A 23,302-nucleotide genomic window follows, 5' to 3' on the forward strand; every position below is an offset into this window, starting at 1 on the left:
ACAGGAGAGTTTTGGCTACTCTTTTCGTATTTAAATTCAAACTGTTTTTTGTTAAAATGTTGACTTTTGTCCATGATTCGAATTTTGGAACCAACTGGTGACATTGTTAATAGCGTGAAAAAATGCTGATTTCAGATTTCATTTCATAATTTTGCATATTTACATTCAAGACCACATGTTAAAACAAATCTCCGAACGCATGCAAAATATTTTAGCATAACCGAATATCTATGTTTGCTCATATCATAGCACGTCATAGAGCAAGTAACCCTATCATAACATTTATCCGACTATGTTCTTCTTCTTACCCAGGATTAGAGCAAAGGTAAATTTTTCTGTTCTGTTTATTTGACACAGGCTTCGCAGCCACTGATTCCTACTGATAATAACAGTCTTCTCCCGAGCCGGGACTCGAACATGCAACGACTAGCAGTTTTGTGACGAAATTTGACGAGGGGAAGCTAGGGGGTCAAGCCAAGCTACATAGCAAATATGAAATTAAAAAATTTAGATTTATTCTAATTGTTTTTTTTTAACGGTTTTGTTTGTTTATGGTCATTTTTAGTTCTTTGTCTTGTCTTTTCATTTATGATACAATGTATGTTTTTGTAATAAAGTTTGCAAAAAAAGTCATAATGGTGAAGTGTGGGTGGGGGAGCGTGGTGAGGAGTTTGTTATAATTCTACGAAATTATCTATAGAGGTCTGACTTTGTGACGAAATGCTACGGTGGAAGAGGGCGAAGGGGGTAAAAAAAATTAAAAAAAAACTACGTCATTTATGCATGCTCCCTTAGTAGCTAGTAAACCTCATCACGTAAGCTGCTGTGATAAACAATACCGTTTTCCAGCGACACAAATTTGTTTTAAATACAATCCAATTAAACACACCATCTTCAAGAATGAAATGACTGCACCCGTGACTAGACACATTGTTTACAATTTTGAAATCATAGCAAACCTTAAATCAGAAAAAAACATGACCATTCGCCTGTTAGGAAATGGTTTTAAATTGAGAGAGGATAATTTCAACAATGTGATAAACCAATAAAATGAAGATTCTTGTGAAAAGTGTAACCAAAACTCTCCTGTAACCTTTCGTGAAAATGATTCTAGAACGGGATTTTTTGCGTTACATCATTAACGGATGCTCCTCTAAGAAGCAACTCTTCGATTACACAAACGCCTGCTAGGATACCATAAGGATAGCAGCAGTTTATGTAGAAGCGCTTTCGTGCGTAGACAAAATCCAAAATCTTACAATTTTGAAAATGCTGTATCTCTGGAACGCTACATTTTGTTTTTTTGCTGATAAGTGATTCCTATGTAAAATTGTCTGCTAAACACATTGGCATGGTCAAAATCAAAATCGAAGGGGGGGTATTTTGAGGAAATTGCAAATTAAGTTTTGAATCGAAAAAAATGCAATGTTGGCAACACTGCAGAAAAAAATCGATTACCTAATTCGATTCTACATCTAAAACCCTTCAAAATGATATGTCAATATCACCTGTAGCTCTTCAGCGTCCAGATATTCACAAAATAAAAAAGGTGTTTTGCTAAATTCGCAAAAAGTGGAGGCAGTCCCATTGGCCGACGGGTCCACCAATCGGTACAACACTTTGTACTTATAAGTTCCGGCTCGAAATGCATCGACTCACAAATTTTGGTCGAAATCGGAGATGGTCGATGCATTTCCTCGGACACTTGACATGGAATGACCCTTATTCATTTTCTGTCATTTTGCATGATTTATGTGACAAACATAACATCTACGTGAAAATCACATGCATACTATGTTTTATCACGTAGCATCTTCGTCAACTTGGCAACGTTAAACAGAATGAAGTATCGCGTGAACTCTCCGTGCGAAAATACACAGAAATCAAAATGGCGAAGCTGTTGTCTGACTCAGGCCTCTGCCTAGCATTGGGCGATACGACGGAGAGTATCGATACTTCAGTATCGATACCCGAAGAACCAAAAGTATCGAGATACTCAGAATATCGGTCAAAAAGTATCGATACCAGAAGTATCGATACTATAGTTGAGATCATTTTTAAATGTTTGATAAATACATTTACTCAGGGGAAAAGCGGGAAAAAGCCGGGAATTTCAAATCACCGGGAAAAAAATACGGGAAAACCGGGAAATTAGGATTCACGCCGGGAAAATCATCCTTCTTCATGTCTGCCGCTTTATTCGTTCAACAGTTTCTGAGGAAATGTCAACACGAGACCCTGTTTTTTTTTCATGTTTACCTAACTGGCATGATTCTGCCGGCTAGGGGAAAGCTGGTTGTTGGTTTCAGTTAAAGTCGACAGCGACTTCGCAGCAAGATCGGCGTCAAATAAAATCAGGCTTGATCAGGTGGATAAATTTACTGTTCCGTAACATATATTGTCAGATTTTAAAGAAGTCAAAAAGTTATCAGCGTCGCGGGAGGCGTATTGAAACTTCTTGTGAATAGTGTTCGACATCGCATCGGGGAGAATCCGGTCAAAAGTCAAATAGGACCGGAAACTTCGAGTCTTGATTTTATTTCGAACCGGACCGGAACGGAGCTACCCGGTTTATACTTCCCGATTTTTGGTATGATTTTAACCACAAGCAGCAAAAATAAATAAATCTGTGTTGGACCTTTTGTCTACTTGATTTTGTTGGGGAAAGACGCCACCTTGAAGAGCTATTTGTTAAAGATTTCTCAATTTTTTTTTCTATATCAAAAACAAACAGTAGCTAAATTATTTTTTTTTTCAAATTGTTTATTCAGAGTGTCAGTTGAATTTATTTTACGGACCATGAGAAAATTTCTTATACAATACATTGACCCCAGCTCTAAAATTTTGAAATCCCAGGATCGAAGTTTTTCAAAAAAAAAATTGTTTTGAAATAACAGATCGTGATTTTGCAAAATGCATCTTGACAGTTCATGTGCATTTTTTTCATTGGTCACTCTGAGGCTCTACTTCCCAAAGTCCGCTTGAAGTTTTGCCTGAGGACATTTTCTAGTAGACAAAAACTCTATGCCCCAACTCTTGAATTTATCCCACGCATTTCATTGGCATCCTGATACAGAAGCACTGCAAGCTCGAGAGAAGGTTGACAGAGAAAGATGCAGAAGGAAGCAAAAAAGCGCAAGAAGGCAAAGATTGTCAACGATTTGGAGATAAAGAGGGCGAAAATTGTGCAGCAGATCACCATGAAGGTACTTGCTATAGTCGACAAACAACCATGGGCGCAACTAAGGAAAATTTCATGTATGTCATTTTAAAAAAGAGAAAAAAGAGTTTGAATATGCTTTTTTAATGACGCTTCAAATAGTATCGTAAAAGCAGAAAAAATCACTTCGGGATAGAATCTCCGAAGATGTACTGAATATCTTGAACACATCGTCAACGCCAAGCTCTTTCAGCAACAATGATTCGATATTGAGGAGAGCTAGATTTGGTAAACGGCTGGGCAGTGCTTTTTAACAGTTCACCCGTACTAGTTAGAATAAAATAGACCCCACTGTGGTTCAAGGCATAATGCCCTATTCCTACCTCCACGTGGTACCGACTGGGATACGAGCAACCAAGGAAAAACCGATGAACCGGTGGGAACTTGGTCGTATGCTGACAGGAAGGGGTAGTTGTTCTCCTTAGAGAGCAGGTTGTCTGCGCGTCTACCCCACAGGCTAGGGGCGGCTCAAACAGCGACTGATCCGGACCGGACGGTTGAACTATGAAATGCGGTGTCTCGCCGGCTACATCCATGGCGGCAGCTCCGTCGCAAGACTAGGCATCGCAGCCCTAGTAAGGCAGCATACTGAAATAAACATACTACGGAGAATCAAGAATTCAAAACGAACCGGAACAATCGGCAATGACCCAGCCGACGAAATAAGGACGACGATTAGAAGCTCAGTACATGTAACAGTAGATCGCTTAATGGCCCGGATGTCGACCGGATTGTGCTGGATCAGCTAGAACCCCGCCACCTCGACATCGTTGCGCTCCAGGAGCTTTGCCTGAAAGGAGAGAAGGTACGGTGGATTTGTGGCCGCAAGGCACAGTACCACCAAAGCGGCAGGCAATCGGCGACAGGTTGTGTTTGTTGAGAATTAAAGGCCGGTTCCACAACTACACTGTTCCCAATGTGCACTGCCCTCACGAAGGAAGACCTGATACAGGGAAAGAAGCGTTCTAAGCACAGCTGGAGAAACTCTACGATAGCTGCTCGCGTAGAGATATCAAGATCGTCGTTGGGGACATGAACGGAAGGATAGACTTATATAAGCCGGTTATCGGCCCGCACAGCCTGCTATGCACCAATTTCGCAGCTTCCCGCGGATTAGCAGTCCAAAGTCCCTTCTTACCTCGACCAACGTACAGCAAAACAAATTGACCACGTTCTCAACGACGGCCCGTTCTTCTCAGACATTACAAACGTACGCACCAATCACGGTGATGATCGGACATGACCACTTCGATACAAAAAACTACAAAACCCTGATAACCGGTAGTCCTCTACGGAAGTCCTTTTGATATTTTCGAACAGAAGGTGCCTATCGGCGAACAGAAGGTGACTATCTACGGTGGAGCACAAGCGGACGACGGATAATGGCTACAGCGCATGAACCATGAGCCTGGCGAAAGACATTAGGTTGCGGTGGGCCGGTCACATCGTAAGAATGCCGGACGACAACCATGTGAAATCACTTCTCTTCAGCAACCCTACCGGCACAAGAAATTAAGGGGCGCAGCGTGCATGATGGCTCGACCAGATCGAAAGAGACTTGCGAGTGATGAGACGTCTGTGGGGAACTGGTGAAACACAGCCCAAAACCGAGTAAACTGGCGACTACTTGATACAGCACGAGTTACTACAGCTCTCGTCTGACTGGTAAGGTGAGTAAGAGAGCAAGGGTTGAGAATCGATCCTGGGTGCAGAACTAGTTCTTAGCCAATGAATGACGACATCTCAATTTGTGTGGATTTTGATGCTCTGATAAGTAGTATGGAATGTATATATATTGAATACAATCATTCTCTGGGAAATTCTAGGGGGAGCTAAACACGTTCCAGAGGGGGCTTCAGCCCCCCTAGCCCCCCCTTAGTTGCGCCCATGCAAACAGCTAAACACGATGAAGGAGGAATGTTTTTCATAGTTTTGTAACACTATTTTTGCAAGGCATAAATAAGCATGTGAAAATTGATTTTTTTCTCATATGTTTTAAAAATAAAACACCGGGAAATTTCACTAAATATCATCGAGAAAACCGGGAAAAACCGGGAAATTGAAAATTGATATTGAGTGGCTACCCTGAATTTACTGAAAACCAGTAATCGATTCAGTGATTCGCGAAAATACAGCAAAACTATTTGCTGAACAGAAAACAGTAAATGAATGTTTGCAGGAATCCAGCAAAAGAATTGATATGTCAAAAAATTTACGTCAAGCCGTCATTAGTAAAACACGCCAAATCGCTGTGCAGCTGGTACGGGATCATCGCTAAGCTGCTGATAGCGAATATGGGACCATAGCTAAGTCCTTGTTGGGCTAGATGAACTTAAAAGTTGAAATGATAATCATACATCTCTAGTTCAACAGTAATTTGCCTATGATCCGATTGGCGGATGGAATCTGGTGCCTGACGGAAACATTGAATAAACGGGTAACTAGCAAATTGATTTATGCTTTGCTGAACGAACAGCAAATTGTCATAGCTGACAACCAGCAAGTTGTATTTTGTTTTACCGAACATGCAGCAAACGACTTTTCACTTTTATGCAATTGAGCACTACTGAATAATTAGCAAATTTCATTTTGCTTAACAGATTGCTGGAAGCACAGCACACCAAAAATCAGCAAAATTTTGGTGGTTTCCAGTAATGAAAATTTGATGTGCCGACTTTTTGTTGTTTTTCTGGTATCTATCCGCATTCTCTAGAGCAGCATGAATCAAAAGACTTCACAAACAAATACATACAGGCAATGCAGAAATTCTGAGCTTTGGCAAACAAATGAATTAAACAACTTATATCTTCAAGATTTGTATTCACTGGCCCAATGGGCTGTGAAGCTCCCGTCTTATTTGTATAAATTATTGACACACTTCCATATTAATTTAAGAGGAAATTGATGACATAATAAAGTTAGATATGTCAGCGAAAATAAGATAGTGAAGTCTACCGCTGAATTTTTCTAACTAATAAATATTGCAATTTTTTTTTTCACTTGTACTCTAACTTGTGTCGACGGAAAGCATGAGTTAGTTTCCGCTAGCAAATATTCTATCTGAACAGTGTAACCAGAAAACTTATATTTGTTTTTAAAATACAGTCAAGTTTCGCTCGTTGGGCTATGTTTAGTTGGGCTACGTTTAAGTTGGGCTCCCGCTCGTTGGGTTATGGCCCAACTAAATCGAAGCCAAACATCATTTCTGATAACGTTGAATTTCGTTTGAGGGGTTTGTGGATGCATTTCAACGCAGAAATAGAGAAGTAGAATTAATTGAAATAAAAACAAATTAAGCTGAGTATAAATGTAAACAAACAATATTTTAATCAATTGTCAGAGAAACAATATAAGTTTTGTGGCTTAATAATGCAACGTAGAGCTATGCCTATTTTTGAAAGTTTTTGAGAACACGTTATTATTGAGCACTCCTTTTTGGCTTTAAATGTGTGGCTTAAGTAAAACAAATTTCGAATTTGGCCCTATGCTGTGTTTGGCTCAGATTTTGACAGTTCGTTTGGCTCACAACATTCTCTCTATCTATTTCTCCATCTAAAGCCTGTAGTACACTCTTTGTCTAATGGTCAAATATTTGACCTTCTGACATAATGGTCAAATTTATTTGACATCATGGTTGTTGTTTGCCCGTGTTTGCCTCATGTTAAAATTGGAGAGTGACAAATCATTATCTTCGACCAAATTTTTATCTGTCAAAAAGTGCCAAATATTAGACGCTTGGTCAAAGAGTGTTATACAGGCTTAAGTTTTGCTAGTGCAAATAGACTTGTGCGATATTTATACTGACAGTGGCAGCTTTTCAGTGGTTCCAGCTCGTATCAACTAGCTGGCATCTCTATCCGATTTGCTTTGCTTTATCGCAGCCAACATCGCAGCGGTTCTACGATGTGTGGGCTCCACTGACACTGACAGACAGCATAACATAGCGTATGAAAAGTGGCGGTGATCTCGTGTACACATTGAGATGTTAGCCCTTGTAACATGGCGCGATGTCAGCTAGCTGGTCCGTATGCATAAAAGTATATCGATACAAATATCGCGGTTTTCAGTATCGATACGGTCGAGTATCGGACACTTGTGTATCGATCCAAAAAATCGAAATATCGTCTCGAAAGTATCGATATTTCCGATACCGATACAATATCGCCCATTGCTACCTCTGCCATAGTGAACGCGAACGCGAGCGATGGGACAAGAAACTTGCCGTAGGTAAATGAACAGCTGTAAAGAGAGCTGTTTATTCACCTACGGCAAGTTTCTCGCCCCATCGCTCGCGTTCGCGTTCACCATGACAGAGGCCTCAGTCTTTGAACATGAAAGGAATTCCTCGATGACTTCCCAATAAGTGAGCTTTAGAAAAACCATAAGAATTCGGCATCGAGATTTCACACAGATTCAGTTCACCATGACAGAGGCCTCAGTCTTTGAACATGAAAGGAATTCCTCGATGACTTCCCATTAAGTGAGCTTTAGAAAAACCATAAGAATCCGGCATCAAGACTTCACACAGATTCAGTGCAAATTGCAAGGTATTTCCTGAACATAAACAGTTGCAGCTAACAGTGGTGATCGCCAACGAATGTCGCAATATCATTTTGCCATTTTGTATGTCGTTTAATTCATTTACGAATTTGCGATTTTGCATGCCCGTGCGACTTATCAAGCAACATATTTGGATGATTTCTGAAAACTATTCCTAGTCTCTAAAGAATTTGGGAAACCGCATTCGAAAATTATACGTTGTATAAAACGTAGAACCTATCAGACAATCAAATGCTTTTCACTTCACCGGTAGTCAAATTCTACGTGAAACTCACATGAAATGCATATGTCTACTGCATAAGATGCATAGGATAAATCATCTCACCAGTTCATGATGGACCCAACTGACAATCACGTAAAATCTACGTTAAAATAACAGTGGAAAATATTCACATAGCTTTTCCGGTAATTATAACGTGAAAAATATTTTGAGTGTAGGGATTTAAACCTACTTGTCTAGAAAGGGAAGTAAACTTACAACCACAGCCAAACAGACGTGCCTCTTCGAACGAAAATCTGGAAAAATCATCGTCCTGATTCGAAACTTTACACTCGTGCGCCACCATGTGAGCTTATTGCCTACTAACTTATTTTCGTAAAACGGTTTTTTTTCTTTGCTAATGGGTGTGCAAGCTTTCTTGAATCAATACAAGCGGCATTACTGATGGTTTTTGTCTTTGGTAATGAATGCGCACGATTGCTTATAGCGACACTAGTGGTATTTTGGCCCACAAAGCAAATTCTCAAAATTTTCGTTATTTTTCTGGTCGATGAAATCGTCATCGAGTGGCACGTCTGATTGTCTGTATTACAACTAACTTAATTGCTAACTTATTGGCTATAAAGAGAATTTATCGTAGCAATTGAGGATTGCAACGATTTTTGTCGAAAATTGTTAATAATTTTATTTGACATAGCTTCTAATGTTTAACCATTTAATAGACCAGTAAGTCTATGTAATTCGAGTGTACCAAACCAAGGAGGACGCTTCAAAATCATTTTCAGAATTTTATTCTAAATCCTTTGAAGCGTTTTCTTCCTTGTCAAACAACAACTTGACCAGATCGGTACAGCGTGAAGCATTGCTGGTCTAAAAATTTGTTTGTAAATCAAAAGTTTATTCTTTAAACAAAGTTTGGAATTTCTATAATTGAGAGGATATAAACATCTCGTATATTTGATACACTTTGCTTGTATACTTTCAATGTGCTCTTTGAAAATAAGTTTTATCAATAGGATAATTTCAACAAACTTACAACAGATTATATTGTTCTGCTTACAGCGCTTCTATACCAGGGGGAGGATTTGCTGATTCCAAGCAACAATGGCAAACGGACTGACGTAGACCACGTGTTTTTACGATTCGGAAGGAAACGTTAACTATAGCACATAGGAAATGATACGATTTATTAAGTTCAAAAGATTTTTTTAAGTTATATTGATTTTTTATCATTGCTCAATATGATAGCTTCATTACTTTTTTTCCGATGAAATGCTATTTGAAGATATATGCTTCACATATCTTTTTAACTTCGATACAGTTTAATTAACAATATATAACGAAAGGCCCTCGATGTGATTTTGCTTTAGAAATAAAACTTATGTAAATATGTATATTCCATTACCGGAACACTATATGGAAACAAAAAACGTGTGTGTGTTTTAATTATTTCTCCGTATCCTCTTATTGAAATTGATAAATTTTCGAAGACTTCATCAATCCCTTAATAATAATAAGCCCAAAAATGCTACACCTCAAAAACAATGACGATTGTGAACGCTGGAATTATATTTTTCTTGTTTATTTTCCATCAACGTCTTTTTTCCTTTGTTGTGCCAACAACAGTGTTTGGGTCACAGTGTAAATTGGGTGTATTAACCCGGAAAGAGAACTGCAACTTAGCCCTAACACCACAGCCACTGACCATTCGTTTTAGGATTTAAGGTGATTTGTCTGAGCTAACGTAAGTCAAGTTGAGCCGCAAAGATTGCTCTTTCTTGTGATATCTTTTTACAATATTTCCCAAATAACTCATTTCATGTTGATTTATTCAAAATGAGCAGGGGTATGTTCCCAAGAAAACCCCTATGGCCATGAGGGAAATTGCTATCGTTTACTTTATGAAATAAATCCGAGAATTTTATAGGGCGCTATAACATTAACAGGGGTGGAATTCTATTTAGATTCTATTTATTTATTTCGTCAAGCAAATGTAGAGTACAGTTACAATAAGACAATGTTTTCTTATATTCTATACATTATTTACAGTAGTTAGTCGTTTTTTGATTTGATTTCTGCCCATAGTGATGTCGATATTTTCGCAGTGCTGATTATAGTGACGCATCATGCGATTTATTGGGCCATTTTTTGAGTAGTTAGTTCTGTGCGAGTTTTCCGAAAATATCTTACGATTTTTTAATTGACGACTGGGTGCATAAAAATTTAGTTGCGATAGTAATTTAGAAGATTGCACGCGTTGAAAAGTAATGTCATTGATAAAGTAAAGCATTGAAAGATCGCGGCGTTCTCCAAGTGCTTGTATGTCTATAAGCATGCAGCGTGCTTCATATGATGGTAAGGGAAATGCTGTCCAATTAAGCTTACGAGGCGCGTACAAAAAAAATTGTTTTTGGACAGATTCAATGCGTTCTTCATGTGTTACTATATAGGGATTCCATACAATGCTACAGTGTTCCAAAATTGGTCGGACGTATGTAATATATAATAGTTTGATTGCATATGGGTCTTGAAAATTATGGCCGAAGCGTTTTATAAAGCGCAGCATACTATTTGCTCTGTTGATTATTGTGTTATAATGTTCCATGAATGTAAGTTTGGAGTCTAAGACTACGCCTAGGCCCCTTAAGATTTTGCATTTTTCTACTGATTGGTTTCCTAAGAAAATGTCTGTTGAAGGTCTGTGAAGGCTATTGAATTACATTTTTTAATGTTGAGTTGCAATAGACTTTTGTTGCACCAAGTGTAGAATAAATAAATTTCATTCTGGAATATTTCGAAGTCTTCTGCATTGATTATTTCTATAAAGAGCTTCATGTCGTCAGCATATACAAGCACATGTATTGATTTAGGAAGAAAGGAAATGTCATTCACGTATAATATAAAGAGAAGAGGTCCCAGGTGAGAACCTTGAGGAACCACGGAAATTACTTCTATTGGGGTTCAAAAGGAATTTTGAAATCGGGCTATCTGTTTTTTTTTTCACAACATTTATTTGACACGGCACAAAAATCGGACTATCTGTGTTCGTTTTGTTAAGTGCAGCCATTCCAAAAATTTTGTATCCATTCCGTATTTTTCGAGCTTGAAGAGCAATAAAGGTATGTCGATGCTGTCAAATACCTAGCTAAAGTCCGTATAAAGAGCTTCTACGTGGTTGCCGTTGTCCATTACAGTCAAAGTGAAAGTCATGAGTTCCAAAAGATTTGTGGTAGTTGATCGGCCTTTATAAAAGCCGTGTTGTTGAGTTGTAATTTGGTTTTTTACTTGCTGAGCACCCATGAAATCTCTGCATTCTGTAATGAAATAGTCTGCTGTGGAATACTGCGAAATCGCGATTAAAAGCGCAAGGACTTGCGTGCAAGTCAATACAACTTGCACGCAAAACATTTTTTTCGGACGAGAAAAACATGTAAAAAAATATAAAAATAAAATAAAATCATAGAACATATTTCAATTTTACTTTCGAGCAAAATCGCACCAAATGACCTATGGTCGAATATCGACCATTTTTGATTTGAATGGAACTTTGCACACGTAGGGTGTGGGACTAGTTCGTCAGGGGTTTTCTTTGTCATAATATTTGCTTTATTTTAATGAGAAATATATGGCGAAGAAAACCTCTGCCGAAGTAGTCCCACACCCTATTTGGCTAAGCAAACTGAGCATTTCTCACAGGTGGTGAGATTTTTCCGATCCATGAGTTATTTTCTAAAACGACGTATGCATTTCGGCATAGGTTTTTTAAAGCATTGTAGCTCAGAAACATTTGATTGTATAGAAAAGCTGTTTGAGAATGAGTTATTTGGAAGGAATAATGCCCTTAAAAAATATACACCGTGACAAAAATTTTTTTTGAATGAAATTAAGGGAGGACCCTACTCTGCCAAAATACTGAATTTACGAGATTTGTTTTTCTCGGATATTCAGAGTAAGATGAAGTGTTCGGGTATTTTGGCCTCACTCTATTTGCATCCACGATATGCAAAATACATCTTCAAATATGCTTTAGCCAAAATACCCGAACACTTTACTTTCCTCCAACCATCTGCAAAAATATCACGAAAATTCTTTTTTTCGACCTTCCAGAGTAAGGTCCCCCCTTAAACACTAAATTTTAATTAAAAAAAAAGATTTAATTTTCTTTAAATTTTTTTTAAAAGAAACTTCAAGTTATTATGCAACATTTGAAAAGGTCCAGGATGGAGAAAAAAATCAATTTTTCTATGGAAGAATAAAATAAAATTCTGATTTCAACATTAAACATTTTGTTTTGAATACTTTAATAGATTCAGACATTTAAAATCAAAAAGCTCTTAGTAGTTAACATTTTAAATGCATCGGTTTACGAGTTATTTTGTATTTAAGTTTGAATTTTTTTTAATATGTGTTGGGGAAAAAAAGTCATATTTTCTCAATAGATGGCAACACTTAAACATATTTTGTGTTATACTTATCGCGTCGGGTCATACTATACGGAAATTTAGAGACGACAATCTGCGCTACAAGTGACGTTTTGACATTGTTGTGATCGTACGTTTCGGTCGCAAGTTATAGCGCGCGATGGAGTCCACCAAGCAAGAAAATCGTCATGTTTTACGTTTTTACTACCTGAGGGATTAAAATGCAACGAAGGCGGCCAAACAAATTTGTGAAGTTTATGGGCCCGATACTGTAACGATTTGCACAGCACTATCTATCTATCTATCATTTATTTAACACGGCACAAATACAATCAATGTTTGACGGCGCCAATTATATCTGGTGTCTTACTTTCTAAAGTATCTTAATAACTAAGAGCAATTTTTTTTATCCTCGCTGCCGTCTACGAGCTGAAAATAAATCTAACTTAAAGCTAGAAAGTTTTTCATCCAAAGCATTGGTTTGTTTTTATTTTATTCTCGCTTATTTTCCGTAGATTTATTTCCGCCAGTGTTGTTGTGCCAATCACCGACGCCCTGAGAGGCGACTCCACCCAGGTTCCTAACTCACGACCCGTTGAATAACGAACCGGCGTCCATGCTTTTACTTCCTCATGCGATGAAAGGCGTGATCCATAAGATCTCCCGGTGTCGGCTAGGATTGAATCTAGACCAGTAGGGTTGGTTGTAAGTGGATCACGCCACCCCACAACCATCGACACCTATGTCGGCGTTGTGGTTCGAACCCAGGCGTCGAACGTGGTTGGCGAAAACGTTACGAACTACGCTAGGCCCCCGCCTACGCATTGGTTTGTTGTTTGAAGTTTTTCCATTGCCATAGGCAAGCAACATATGCAATATGTTTCGCTGCTGGGCCAACATATTACGGACTGGCATATCGAGTTGTCTTCCTCGGGCCCTGAGAGTATCGTGTGGGTCTGGTTGCTGTTTCCGGATCCGGAGTCTTAACGTGTTCTTGACGTTTGGTTGGATGTAGGCGGAAGGGAATGGGACTAGACTGGGGCGTGGAAGGATGTCAAGAAAACGTATACAAGGAACATGTAGGATAGGTCACGGCTCGCCAAGACATCACGATAAGGAACAGCCGGTTGCCTGCCTTCGGCCTGAAGGGAAACTATTAATTTAGACCTGGCGTCACGGTGTACAGGGCATGACCAATCAACGTGCTCTATGTCGTGATAACCTTCATCACAGGCACAGATACCACTTTCCCTGAGCCCAACACGACGGATATGCGCGTCAAATCTATAGTATTTGGACATAAGCCAAATCATAAGGGACATCACGCAAATGAAATCTCGACCTACATCCCCTTGAACCACGGGTTCGTCGATACCTTGGGGATTATGGAATGAAACCACCTTCCCAGTTCTCCTTTAGCCCATGAATTTTGCCAACTGAATGCGAAAACTTCATTAAAGGCAATTGGTCTTTCATAAAACCCACTTTAGCCAAAGAGTCCGCTTTCTCATTGTCCGGTATCGAGCAGTGAGAAGGGACCCACGCTAAGGTAATCAGAAACGATTTTTCGGATAAAGCACTCAGATGTTTCCGTAGTTTCCCCAGGAAATACGAAGAGCCGCAATGGAACTGAGACTGTCCGTAAAGATGAAATAATGGTCCGTGGACATTTTTTCGATAATCCCTAGGGTGTACTGAATTGCAGCTAATTCTGCGACGTTAGCAGAAGCAGGATTATGGAGCTTATGGGAGTCGGTTGAATTGTTATTGATGATACCGAAGCCAGTGGACCCATCGAGAAGTGATCCGTCAGTGTAGAACATATTGTCGCAGTTGATGTTTCGATATTTATTGGAAAACATTTTGGGGATCTGCTGCACGCGTAAATGATCCGGGATTCCACGAGTTTCTTCTATCATGGATGTATCGAAAAACACAGTAGAATCAGATGTATTTGATAAGTTGACACGATTTGGAATATTCGAAGAAGGGTTAATATTTTGGGACATGTGAAATACAATGTCATAAAACGGGTTTCAGAATGAAGTTCGATTAACCTGTCAACATTTTCAATCACAGGACGGTTCAAGACTTCACATTTGATAAGTATACGAGAAGACAGGCTCCAGAAGCGGGTTTTCAATGGTAGTACTCCAGCTGTACTATTTAAAAACGATGCTCTGGACTATTTAAACAACCGGCGGATTTTGAGAGAACTAGGACGGGAGGTTTCTCATTTAGCGGTGACGGAGTTGACGAAAGCCAACCCGTGCGCATTGACAAGACCCTTTTGTCCTTTAAGCTAATCCGGTGAGCCGAACTGGAGTAGAGCAGTCGCTTCGGAATGCTAAATAATAATTGCTTCTTCATTGAAAATTTATTGCTTTTATAGGCAAATGCAATTGCCGAAATGCTTAACTCTATGAGTGTACATGTATGGCCAACTTGGGCTTCTACTGGAAACAGCTGGAGTGACGAGCATCAGAATTGCAACGCTGCATTTTGCGTGCTGTTTGAATCGGGCACCAAGCGTTGCAGTACACTCGCTACCTTGCGGAGTGTACTGTAACGCTTAGGCAACAGGCGTTTAGTTAAACACAGCTGAGTGTGTAACGGAACTTACCTGCGCGGGTCAATGATTTAATTTAATTTTATTTGTTTATAGTTTACTGTGCCGTACAAAAGAGTTAGTATACGACACAGCTAAGACCTCCAAACTCATCGTATGGGTCGACTGCATGCAACCCAAGGCGATACGCAAACAACGATATTGTATTCGCTCCAGTTTGATCAAATGTGTGTTTGCTGCGGAGCGGAAGCAGAAACACCCGTACTCAATAACAGACAATATCGTTGTTTGGTAAAGCCTTATAAGGTCTCCTGGGTGGGCTTCCCACCATAATTCGGTTACTGTACGAAGAAAATTTACGCATTGCTGGCAATTTTTTCATCAGATACCTAATATGACAACCCCAGGTGCCTTTGGAGTCGAACTAGACACCAAGATACTTGTGTACCAAAACCTGAGAAATCGTTTTACCCATTAAATGTGGTTGGAGCTGAGCAGGTTCATGCTTCCTAGAAAAAACTACTATATCAGTCTTCTCCGGAGAGAATTCGATACCTAGCTGTAAAGACCAAGCAGACAAATTGTCCAAGGTATCTTGCAATGGTCCTTGCAAATCGGCAGCTTTGCCGCCTGTGACAGAGACCACACTGTCGTCTGCAAGTTGTCTTATCGTGCATGAATTTGCCAGACATTCGTCGATGTCATTTACATAAAAATTGTGAAGAAGGGGGCTTAAACATGAGCCCTGGAAAAGACCCATGTAGCTAATGCGAAATCACCATGCGTGAAATGCATGTGCTTTTCGGACAACAAATTGTGCAAAAAATTGTTCAAAATTGGAGAAAATCCTTGTCGGTTAAGTTTACCCGAAAGAATATCAATACAAACGAAAGCCCCCATGATGTCCAAGAACGCAGACGCCATTTGTTCTTTGCGAGCATACGCCAGCTGAATATCTGTTGAAAGCAACGCAAGACAATCATTCGTCCCTTTGGCAAGGCGGAAATTAAATTGGGTATCTAATAGCAAACATTTGATTCGACCCAGTGGTCTAAACGACGGAGTGTCATTTCCATCAATTTCCGGATACAGGATAGCATTGCAATCGGCCTGTAAGAGTTGTGATCAGAGGCTGGTTTTCCCGGTTTTTGGATGGCGATCACCTTCACTTGCCTCCAGTCCTGCGGTACAATATTTTGCTCCAGGAACTTAATTGAACAAGTTCAACAAGCGCTTCTTGGCAGTGCCGGATAGATTCTTCAACATGTTGAATTTGATTCTATCTTTCGTTGACCGTTATACGATTTCGCATTCTTCGGGCTGTGTTCCAAAGAGTGCTCATCGATGTCTCCCTCGACGTCTCGTTTACGAACCAACGCCAGTAACTGCGTTTCATTGCTTTAGCCAAGCTTTTAAACTTGGTATCAAGCTCAGAATAACGTTTAAAGTCGTCGGCCTTTTCCGTATCCCGGAAGGTCAGAAACGCGTCGGATCTTTGCGTGTAGGCATCGGAGCACTCTTTGTCCCACCACGGAGTAGGAGGCCATTCTTTGATTGTTACGCCAGGATTTTTTTTTCGATTGGGCTTGTAATGCGGCGAGAATCAAGCCCGTGATGAGGTTGTATTCTTCAAGTGGTGGACGCGGCTTTTTTTACGTGAATTCCGGAATTTACGCGGTTTTTCAACGCGGCACGTATCCCCCGCGTAAAAAGCGACTTTAGTGTATAACAAAATTACTTAAGTTATTTACACAAATTTACATTTGTTGCAAAGACAATTAAAGTACATATTAATTTTACCACATTTTATATATATATATATATATATATATATATATATATATATATATATATATATATATATATATATATATATATATATATATATATATATATATATATATATATATATATATATATATATATATTGGGTTCAATGATGGCAATTTCGGTCACGGGTTACTTTAAAACACGTTTTATTATGTCAAAGCCGACGTTTCAAGGATATATTTCGTCGTCCTCAGGGCAAAAACAAAACAAGCCCTGAGGACGAGGAAATATATCCTTGAAACGTCGGCTTTGACATAATAAAACGTGTTTTAAAGTAACCCGTGACCGAAATTGCCATCATTGAACCCATTAACTATTTATTGGTCAAACAACGCTTAACATATATATATGACCATGTCCGGCGGGTTGCTTCTGTTCATTCTACCGCAGGCAAGGTGAGCCGTCTTCACAGCACAGGCCGCTCCAGTATGTCCACGGCCTTAGTCATTTGCTTTGATCCGTAGCTTATCTAATTGGCTCTTGTTAGGCCAGGACGCGGAAACAGTCTCCAAGAAGATGCAGGTAGAGGGTATCAAATTGTTCCGTTTAAATAAATAGAAAAGATTGTTCCTATTGAGAAAGGGTTTTCTTTTAATTTTTTGTTCTGAGATGTTTTCAAGCGACACAAAGAAACAATAATTTGTATTTATTTAAACGTAACTTAAAAAATATCGACAAAAGAAACAAAATGGCGAACATATTCACACATTCGTAATCATGCAATTCATAATCATTGTGAAAATCTGTCTGTCTGTTCGCTACTTTTTAGCAATAAAAGTATTGAACGTTGAAATATTTTTTTCTCAACTGTGGTAAAATTAATATGTACTTTAATTGTCTTTGCAACAAATGTTAATTTGTGTAAATAACTTAAGTAATTTTGTTATACACTAAAGTTGCTTTTTACGCGGGGGATACGTGCCGCGTTAAAAAACCGCGTGAATTCCGGAATTCGCGTAAAAAAAGCCGCGTCCACCACTTGAAGAATACAACCTCATCACGGGCTTGATTCTTGCCGCATTACAAGCCCAATCGAAAAAAAAAATCCTGGCGTAACAATCAAAGAATGGCCTCCTACTCCGTGGTGGGACAAAGAGTGCTCCGATGCCTACACGCAAAGATCCGGACGCGTTTCTGACCTTCCGGGATACGGAAAAGGCCGACGACTTTAAACGTTATTCTGAGCTTGATTGGCTAAAGCAATGAAACGCAGTTACTGGCGTTGGTTCGTAAACGAGACGTCGAGGGAGACATCGATGAGCATTCTTTGGAACACAGCCCGAAGAATGCAAAATCGTATAACGGTCAACGAAAGATAGAATCAAATTCAACATGTTGAAGAATCTATCCGGCACTGCCAAGAGGCGCTTGTTGAACTTGTTCAATTAAGTTCCTGGAGCAAAATATTGTACCGCAGGACTGGAGGCAAGTGAAGGTGATCGCCATCCAAAAACCGGGAAAACCAGCCTCTGATCACAACTCTTACAGGCCGATTGCAATGCTATCCTGTATCCGGAAATTGATGGAAATGACACTCCGTCGTTTAGACCACTGGGTCGAATCAAATGTTCTGCTATAAGATACCCAATTTAATTTCCGCCTTGCCAAAGGGACGAATGATTGTCTTGCGTTGCTTTCAACAGATATTCAGCTGGCGTATGCTCGCAAAGAACAAATGGCGTCTGCGTTCTTGGACATTATGGGGGCTTTCGTTTGTATTGATATTCTTTCGGGTAAACTTAACCGACAAGGATTTTCTCCAATTTTGAGCAATTTTTTGCACAATTTGTTGTCCGAAAAGCACATGCATTTTACGCATGGTGATTTCGCATTAGCTACATGGGTCTTTTCCAGGGCTCATGTTTAAGCCCCCTTCTTCACAACTTTTATGTAAATGACATCGACGAATGTCTGGCAAATTCATGCACGATAAGACAACTTGCAGACGACAGTGTGGTCTCTGTCACAGGCGGCAAAGCTGCCGATTTGCAAGGACCATTGCAAGATACCTTGGACAATTTGTCTGCTTGGTCTTTACAGCTAGGTATCGAATTCTCTCCGGAGAAGACTGATATAGTAGTTTTTTCTAGGAAGCATGAACCTGCTCAGCTCCAACCACATTTAATGGGTAAAACGATTTCTCAGGTTTTGGTACACAAGTATCTTGGTGTCAAGTTCGACTCCAAAGGCACCTGGGGTTGTCATATTAGGTATCTGATGAAAAAATTGCCAGCAATGCGTAAATTTTCTTCGTACAATAACCGAATTATGGTGGGAAGCCCACCCAGGAGACCTTATAAGGCTTTACCAAACAACGATATTGTCTGTTATTGAGTACGGGTGTTTCTGCTTCCGCTCCGCAGCAAACACACATTTGATCAAACTGGAGCGAATACAATATCGTTGTTTGCGTATCACCTTGGGTTGCATGCAGTCGACCCATACGATGAGTTTGGATGTCTTAGCTGTGTCGTATACTAACTCTTTCGTACGGCACCGTAAACTATAAACAAATAAAATTAAATTAAACCATTGACCCGCGCAGGTAAGTTCCGTTACACACTCAGCTGTGTTTAACTAAACGCCTGTTGCCTAAGCGTTACAGTACACTCCGCAAGGTAGCGAGTGTACTGCAACGCTTGGTGCCCGATTCAAACAGCACGCAAAATGCAGCGTTGCAATTCTGATGCTCGTCACTCCAGCTGTTTCCAGTAGAAGCCCAAGTTGGCCATACATGTACACTCATAGAGTTAAGCATTTCGGCAATTGCATTTGCCTATAAAAGCAATAAACTTTCAATAAAGAAGCAATTATTATTTAGCATTCCGAAGTGACTGCTCTACTCCAGTTCGGCTCACCGGATTAGCTTAAAGGACAAAAGGGTCTTGTCAATGCGCACGGGTTGGCTTTCGTCAACTCCGTCACCGCTAAATGAGAAACCTCCCGTCCTAGCTCTCTCAAAATCCGCCGGTTGTTTAAATAGTCCAGAGCATCGTTTTTAAATAGTACAGCTGGAGTACTACCATTGAAAACCCGCTTCTGGAGCCTGTCTTCTCGTATACTTATCAAATGTGAAGTCTTGAACCGTCCTGTGATTGAAAATGTTAAAAGGTTAATCGAACTTCATTCTGAAACCCGTTTTATGACATTGTATTTCACATGTCCCAAAATATTAACCCTTCTTCGAATATTCCAAATCGTGTCAACTTATCAAATACGTCTGATTCTACTGTGTTTTTCGATACATCCATGATAGAAGAAACTCGTGGAATCCCGGATCATTTACGCGTGCAGCAGATCCCCAAAATGTTTTCCAATAAATATCGAAACATCAACTGCGACAATATGTTCTACACTGACGGATCACTTCTCGATGGGTCCACTGGCTTCGGTATCATCAATAACAATTCAACCGACTCCCATAAGCTCCATAATCCTGCTTCTGCTAACGTCGCAGAATTAGCTGCAATTCAGTACACCCTAGGGATTATCGAAAAAATGTCCACGGACCATTATTTCATCTTTACGGACAGTCTCAGTTCCATTGCGGCTCTCCGATCGATGAAAGATGTTAAGCACTCTTCGTATTTCCTGGGGAAACTACGGAAACATCTGAGTGCTTTATCCGAAAAATCGTTTCTGATTACCTTAGCGTGGGTCCCTTCTCACTGCTCGATACCGGACAATGAGAAAGCGGACTCTTTGGCTAAAGTGGGCTTTATGAAAGACCAATTGCCTTTAATGAAGTTTTCGCATTTAGTTGGCAAAATTCATGGACTAAAGAAGAACTGGGAAGGTGGTTTCATTCCATAATCCCCAAGGTATCGACGAACCCGTGGTTCAAGGGGATGTAGGTCGAGATTTCATTTGCGTGATGTCCCTTATGATTTGGCTTATGTCCAAATACTATAGATTTGACGCGCATATCCGTCGTGTTGAGCTCAGGAAAAGTGGTATCTGTGCCTGTGATGAAGGTTATCACGACATAGAGCACGTTGATTAGTCATGCCCTGTACACCGTGACGCCAGGTCTAAATTAATAGTTTCCCGGCTGTTCCTTATCGTGATGTCTTGGCGAGCCGTGACCTATCCTACATGTCCCTCATATACGTTTTCCTGAAATCCTTCCACGCCCCAGTCTAGTCCCATTCTCTTCCGCCTACATCCAACCAAACGTCAAGAACACGTTAAGACCCCGGATCCGGAAACAGCAACCAGACCCACACGATACTCTCAGGGCCCGAGGGGGACAACTCGATATGCCAGTCCGTAATATGTTGGCCCAGCAGCGAAACATATTGCATATGTTGCTTGCCTATGGCAATGGAAAAACTTCAAACAACAAACCAATGCGTAGGCGGGGGCCTAGCGTAGTTGGTAACGTTTTCGCCAACCACGTTCGACGCCTGGGTTCGAACCCCAACGCCGACATAGGTGTCGATGGTTGTGGGGTAGCGTGATCCACTTACAACCAACCCTACTGGTCTAGATTCAATCCTAGCCGACACCGGGAGATCTTATGGATCACGCCTTTCATCGCATGAGGAAGTAAAAGCATGGGCGAAGGAACCTGGGTGGAGTCGCCTCTCAGGGCGTCGGTGATTGGCACAACAACACTGGCGGAAATAAATCTACGGAAAATAAGCGAGAATAAAAAAAAACAAACCAATGCTTTGGATGAAAAACTTTCTAGCTTTAAGTTAGATTTATTTTCAGCTCGTAGACGGCAGCGAGGATAAAAAAAATAGCTCTTAGTTATAAGATACTTTAGAAAGTAAGACACCAGATATAATTGGCGCCGTCAAACATTAATTTGTATTTGTGCCGTGTTAAATAAATGATAGATAGATAGATAGTGCTGTGCAAATCGTTACAGTATCGGGCCCATAAACTTCACAAATTTGTTTGGCCGCCTTCGTTGCATTTTAATCCCTCAGGTAGTAAAAACGTAAAACATGACGAATTCCGGCTTATTGGACTCCATCGCGCGCTATAACTTGAGACCGAAACGTACGACCACAACAATGTCAAAACGTCACTTGTAGTGCTGATTGTCGTCTCTAAATTTCCGTATTGTATGATGTTTAAGTGTTTCCATCTATTGAGAAAATATGACTTTTTTCCCCAACCCATATTAAAAAAAAATCAAACTTAAATACAAAATAACTCGTAAACCGATGCATTTAAAATGTTAACTACTAAGAGCATTTTGATTTTAAATGTCTGAATCTATTGAAGTATTCAAAACAAAATGTTTGAAAAATGTTGAAATCAGAATTTTATTTTATTCTTCCATAGAAAAATTGATTTTTTTTCTCCATCCTGGACCTTTTTAAATGTTGCATAATAACTTGAAGTTTCTTTTAAAAAAAATTAAAAGAAAATTAAATCTTTTTTTTAATTAAAATTTAGTGTTTAAGGGGGGACCTTACTCTGGAAGGTCGAAAAAAAGAATTTTCGTGATATTTTTGCAGATGGTTGGAGGAAAGTAAAGTGTTCGGGTATTTTGGCTAAAGGCATATTTGAAGATGTATTTTGCATATCGTGGATGCAAATAAAGTGAGGCCAAAATACCCGAACACTTCATCTTACTCTGAATATCCGAGAAAAACAAATCTCGTAAATTCAGTATTTTTGCAGAGTACACGCAAAAGTTGGATGGTGCGAAACCAGTACAAAATTGTGCGTTTTTAGCGCAACTGTTGATGTAATTCGGAACCAGTACAATGATTGCGTGTTGGGCATAACGCAATTAATGCTCTAGCGTTTCTTAATTGTGTTTGGCAGCTCCAAACTACTACACTCAAACAGTTTCAACTGGTATCAAGCAGCATTGCAAAGCGAGCGAGAAGCAAAACCTTTCTCCTCCTTTCTGCTTGAGGACGAGACATATGCTACGCTTTTCAAGTCTTTTGCACACACGCTTTCGATATACTTTTTCTTCTTCATGCATTCCTCTGAATAGCAGCAAGCACGCACCGACAGTATGAGTGAGAGACTAACAACACTGGTATCAAGTATGTACAGCACGGGTGTCTCGCTCATTTCGTGAAGCAACGAGATATCGCCTTGCGCGTCGCATAGTCTTGTCGCACATACATGGAAATTCTACGAGCGAGAGAGAAATTTCTCTCGTCGCTTGAGAAAGAAGCGCGTGCAGTCACTAATACACTCGACGTGAGAAATAAAGTGTCGGTGTATGATACATATTCTGATTTCATTCTATGTCAATGTATTCGCAGTACAACTGTTGCGTTATGCGTTTCACACATTTATTGTGCGATTTCTGTGCAACATTTGTGCGAATCGGGAAGACACAATGATTGTACAAGACTTCAACTTTTGCGTGTAGGGTCCTCCCTTAATTTCATTCAAACAAAATTTTTGTCACGGTGTATATTTTTTAAGAGGCATTATTCCTTCCAAATAACTCATTCTCAAACAGCTTTTCTATACAACCAAATGTTTCTGAGCTACAATGC

At 39.9% G+C, this 23,302-nt stretch overlaps 1 protein-coding gene across 1 annotated transcript in view; it reads left to right on the plus strand.

Annotated features, from left to right (window-relative positions):
- LOC129731589 (dromyosuppressin) overlaps positions 1–9,430 on the plus strand; it is a 148,836-nt gene extending 139,406 nt beyond the window's left edge. Inside the window, exon 3 of the mRNA XM_055691695.1 lies at positions 9,063–9,430. Coding sequence (XP_055547670.1) covers positions 9,063–9,160 — 98 coding nt within the window. The 3' untranslated portion in view covers positions 9,161–9,430. The remainder of the gene's footprint in view (positions 1–9,062) is intronic.
- The last annotated feature ends 13,872 nt before the right edge of the window (positions 9,431–23,302 follow it).

Source organism: Wyeomyia smithii, chromosome 3 (assembly GCF_029784165.1).
Source record: "Wyeomyia smithii strain HCP4-BCI-WySm-NY-G18 chromosome 3, ASM2978416v1, whole genome shotgun sequence".
Lineage (NCBI taxonomy): Eukaryota > Metazoa > Arthropoda > Insecta > Diptera > Culicidae > Wyeomyia > Wyeomyia smithii.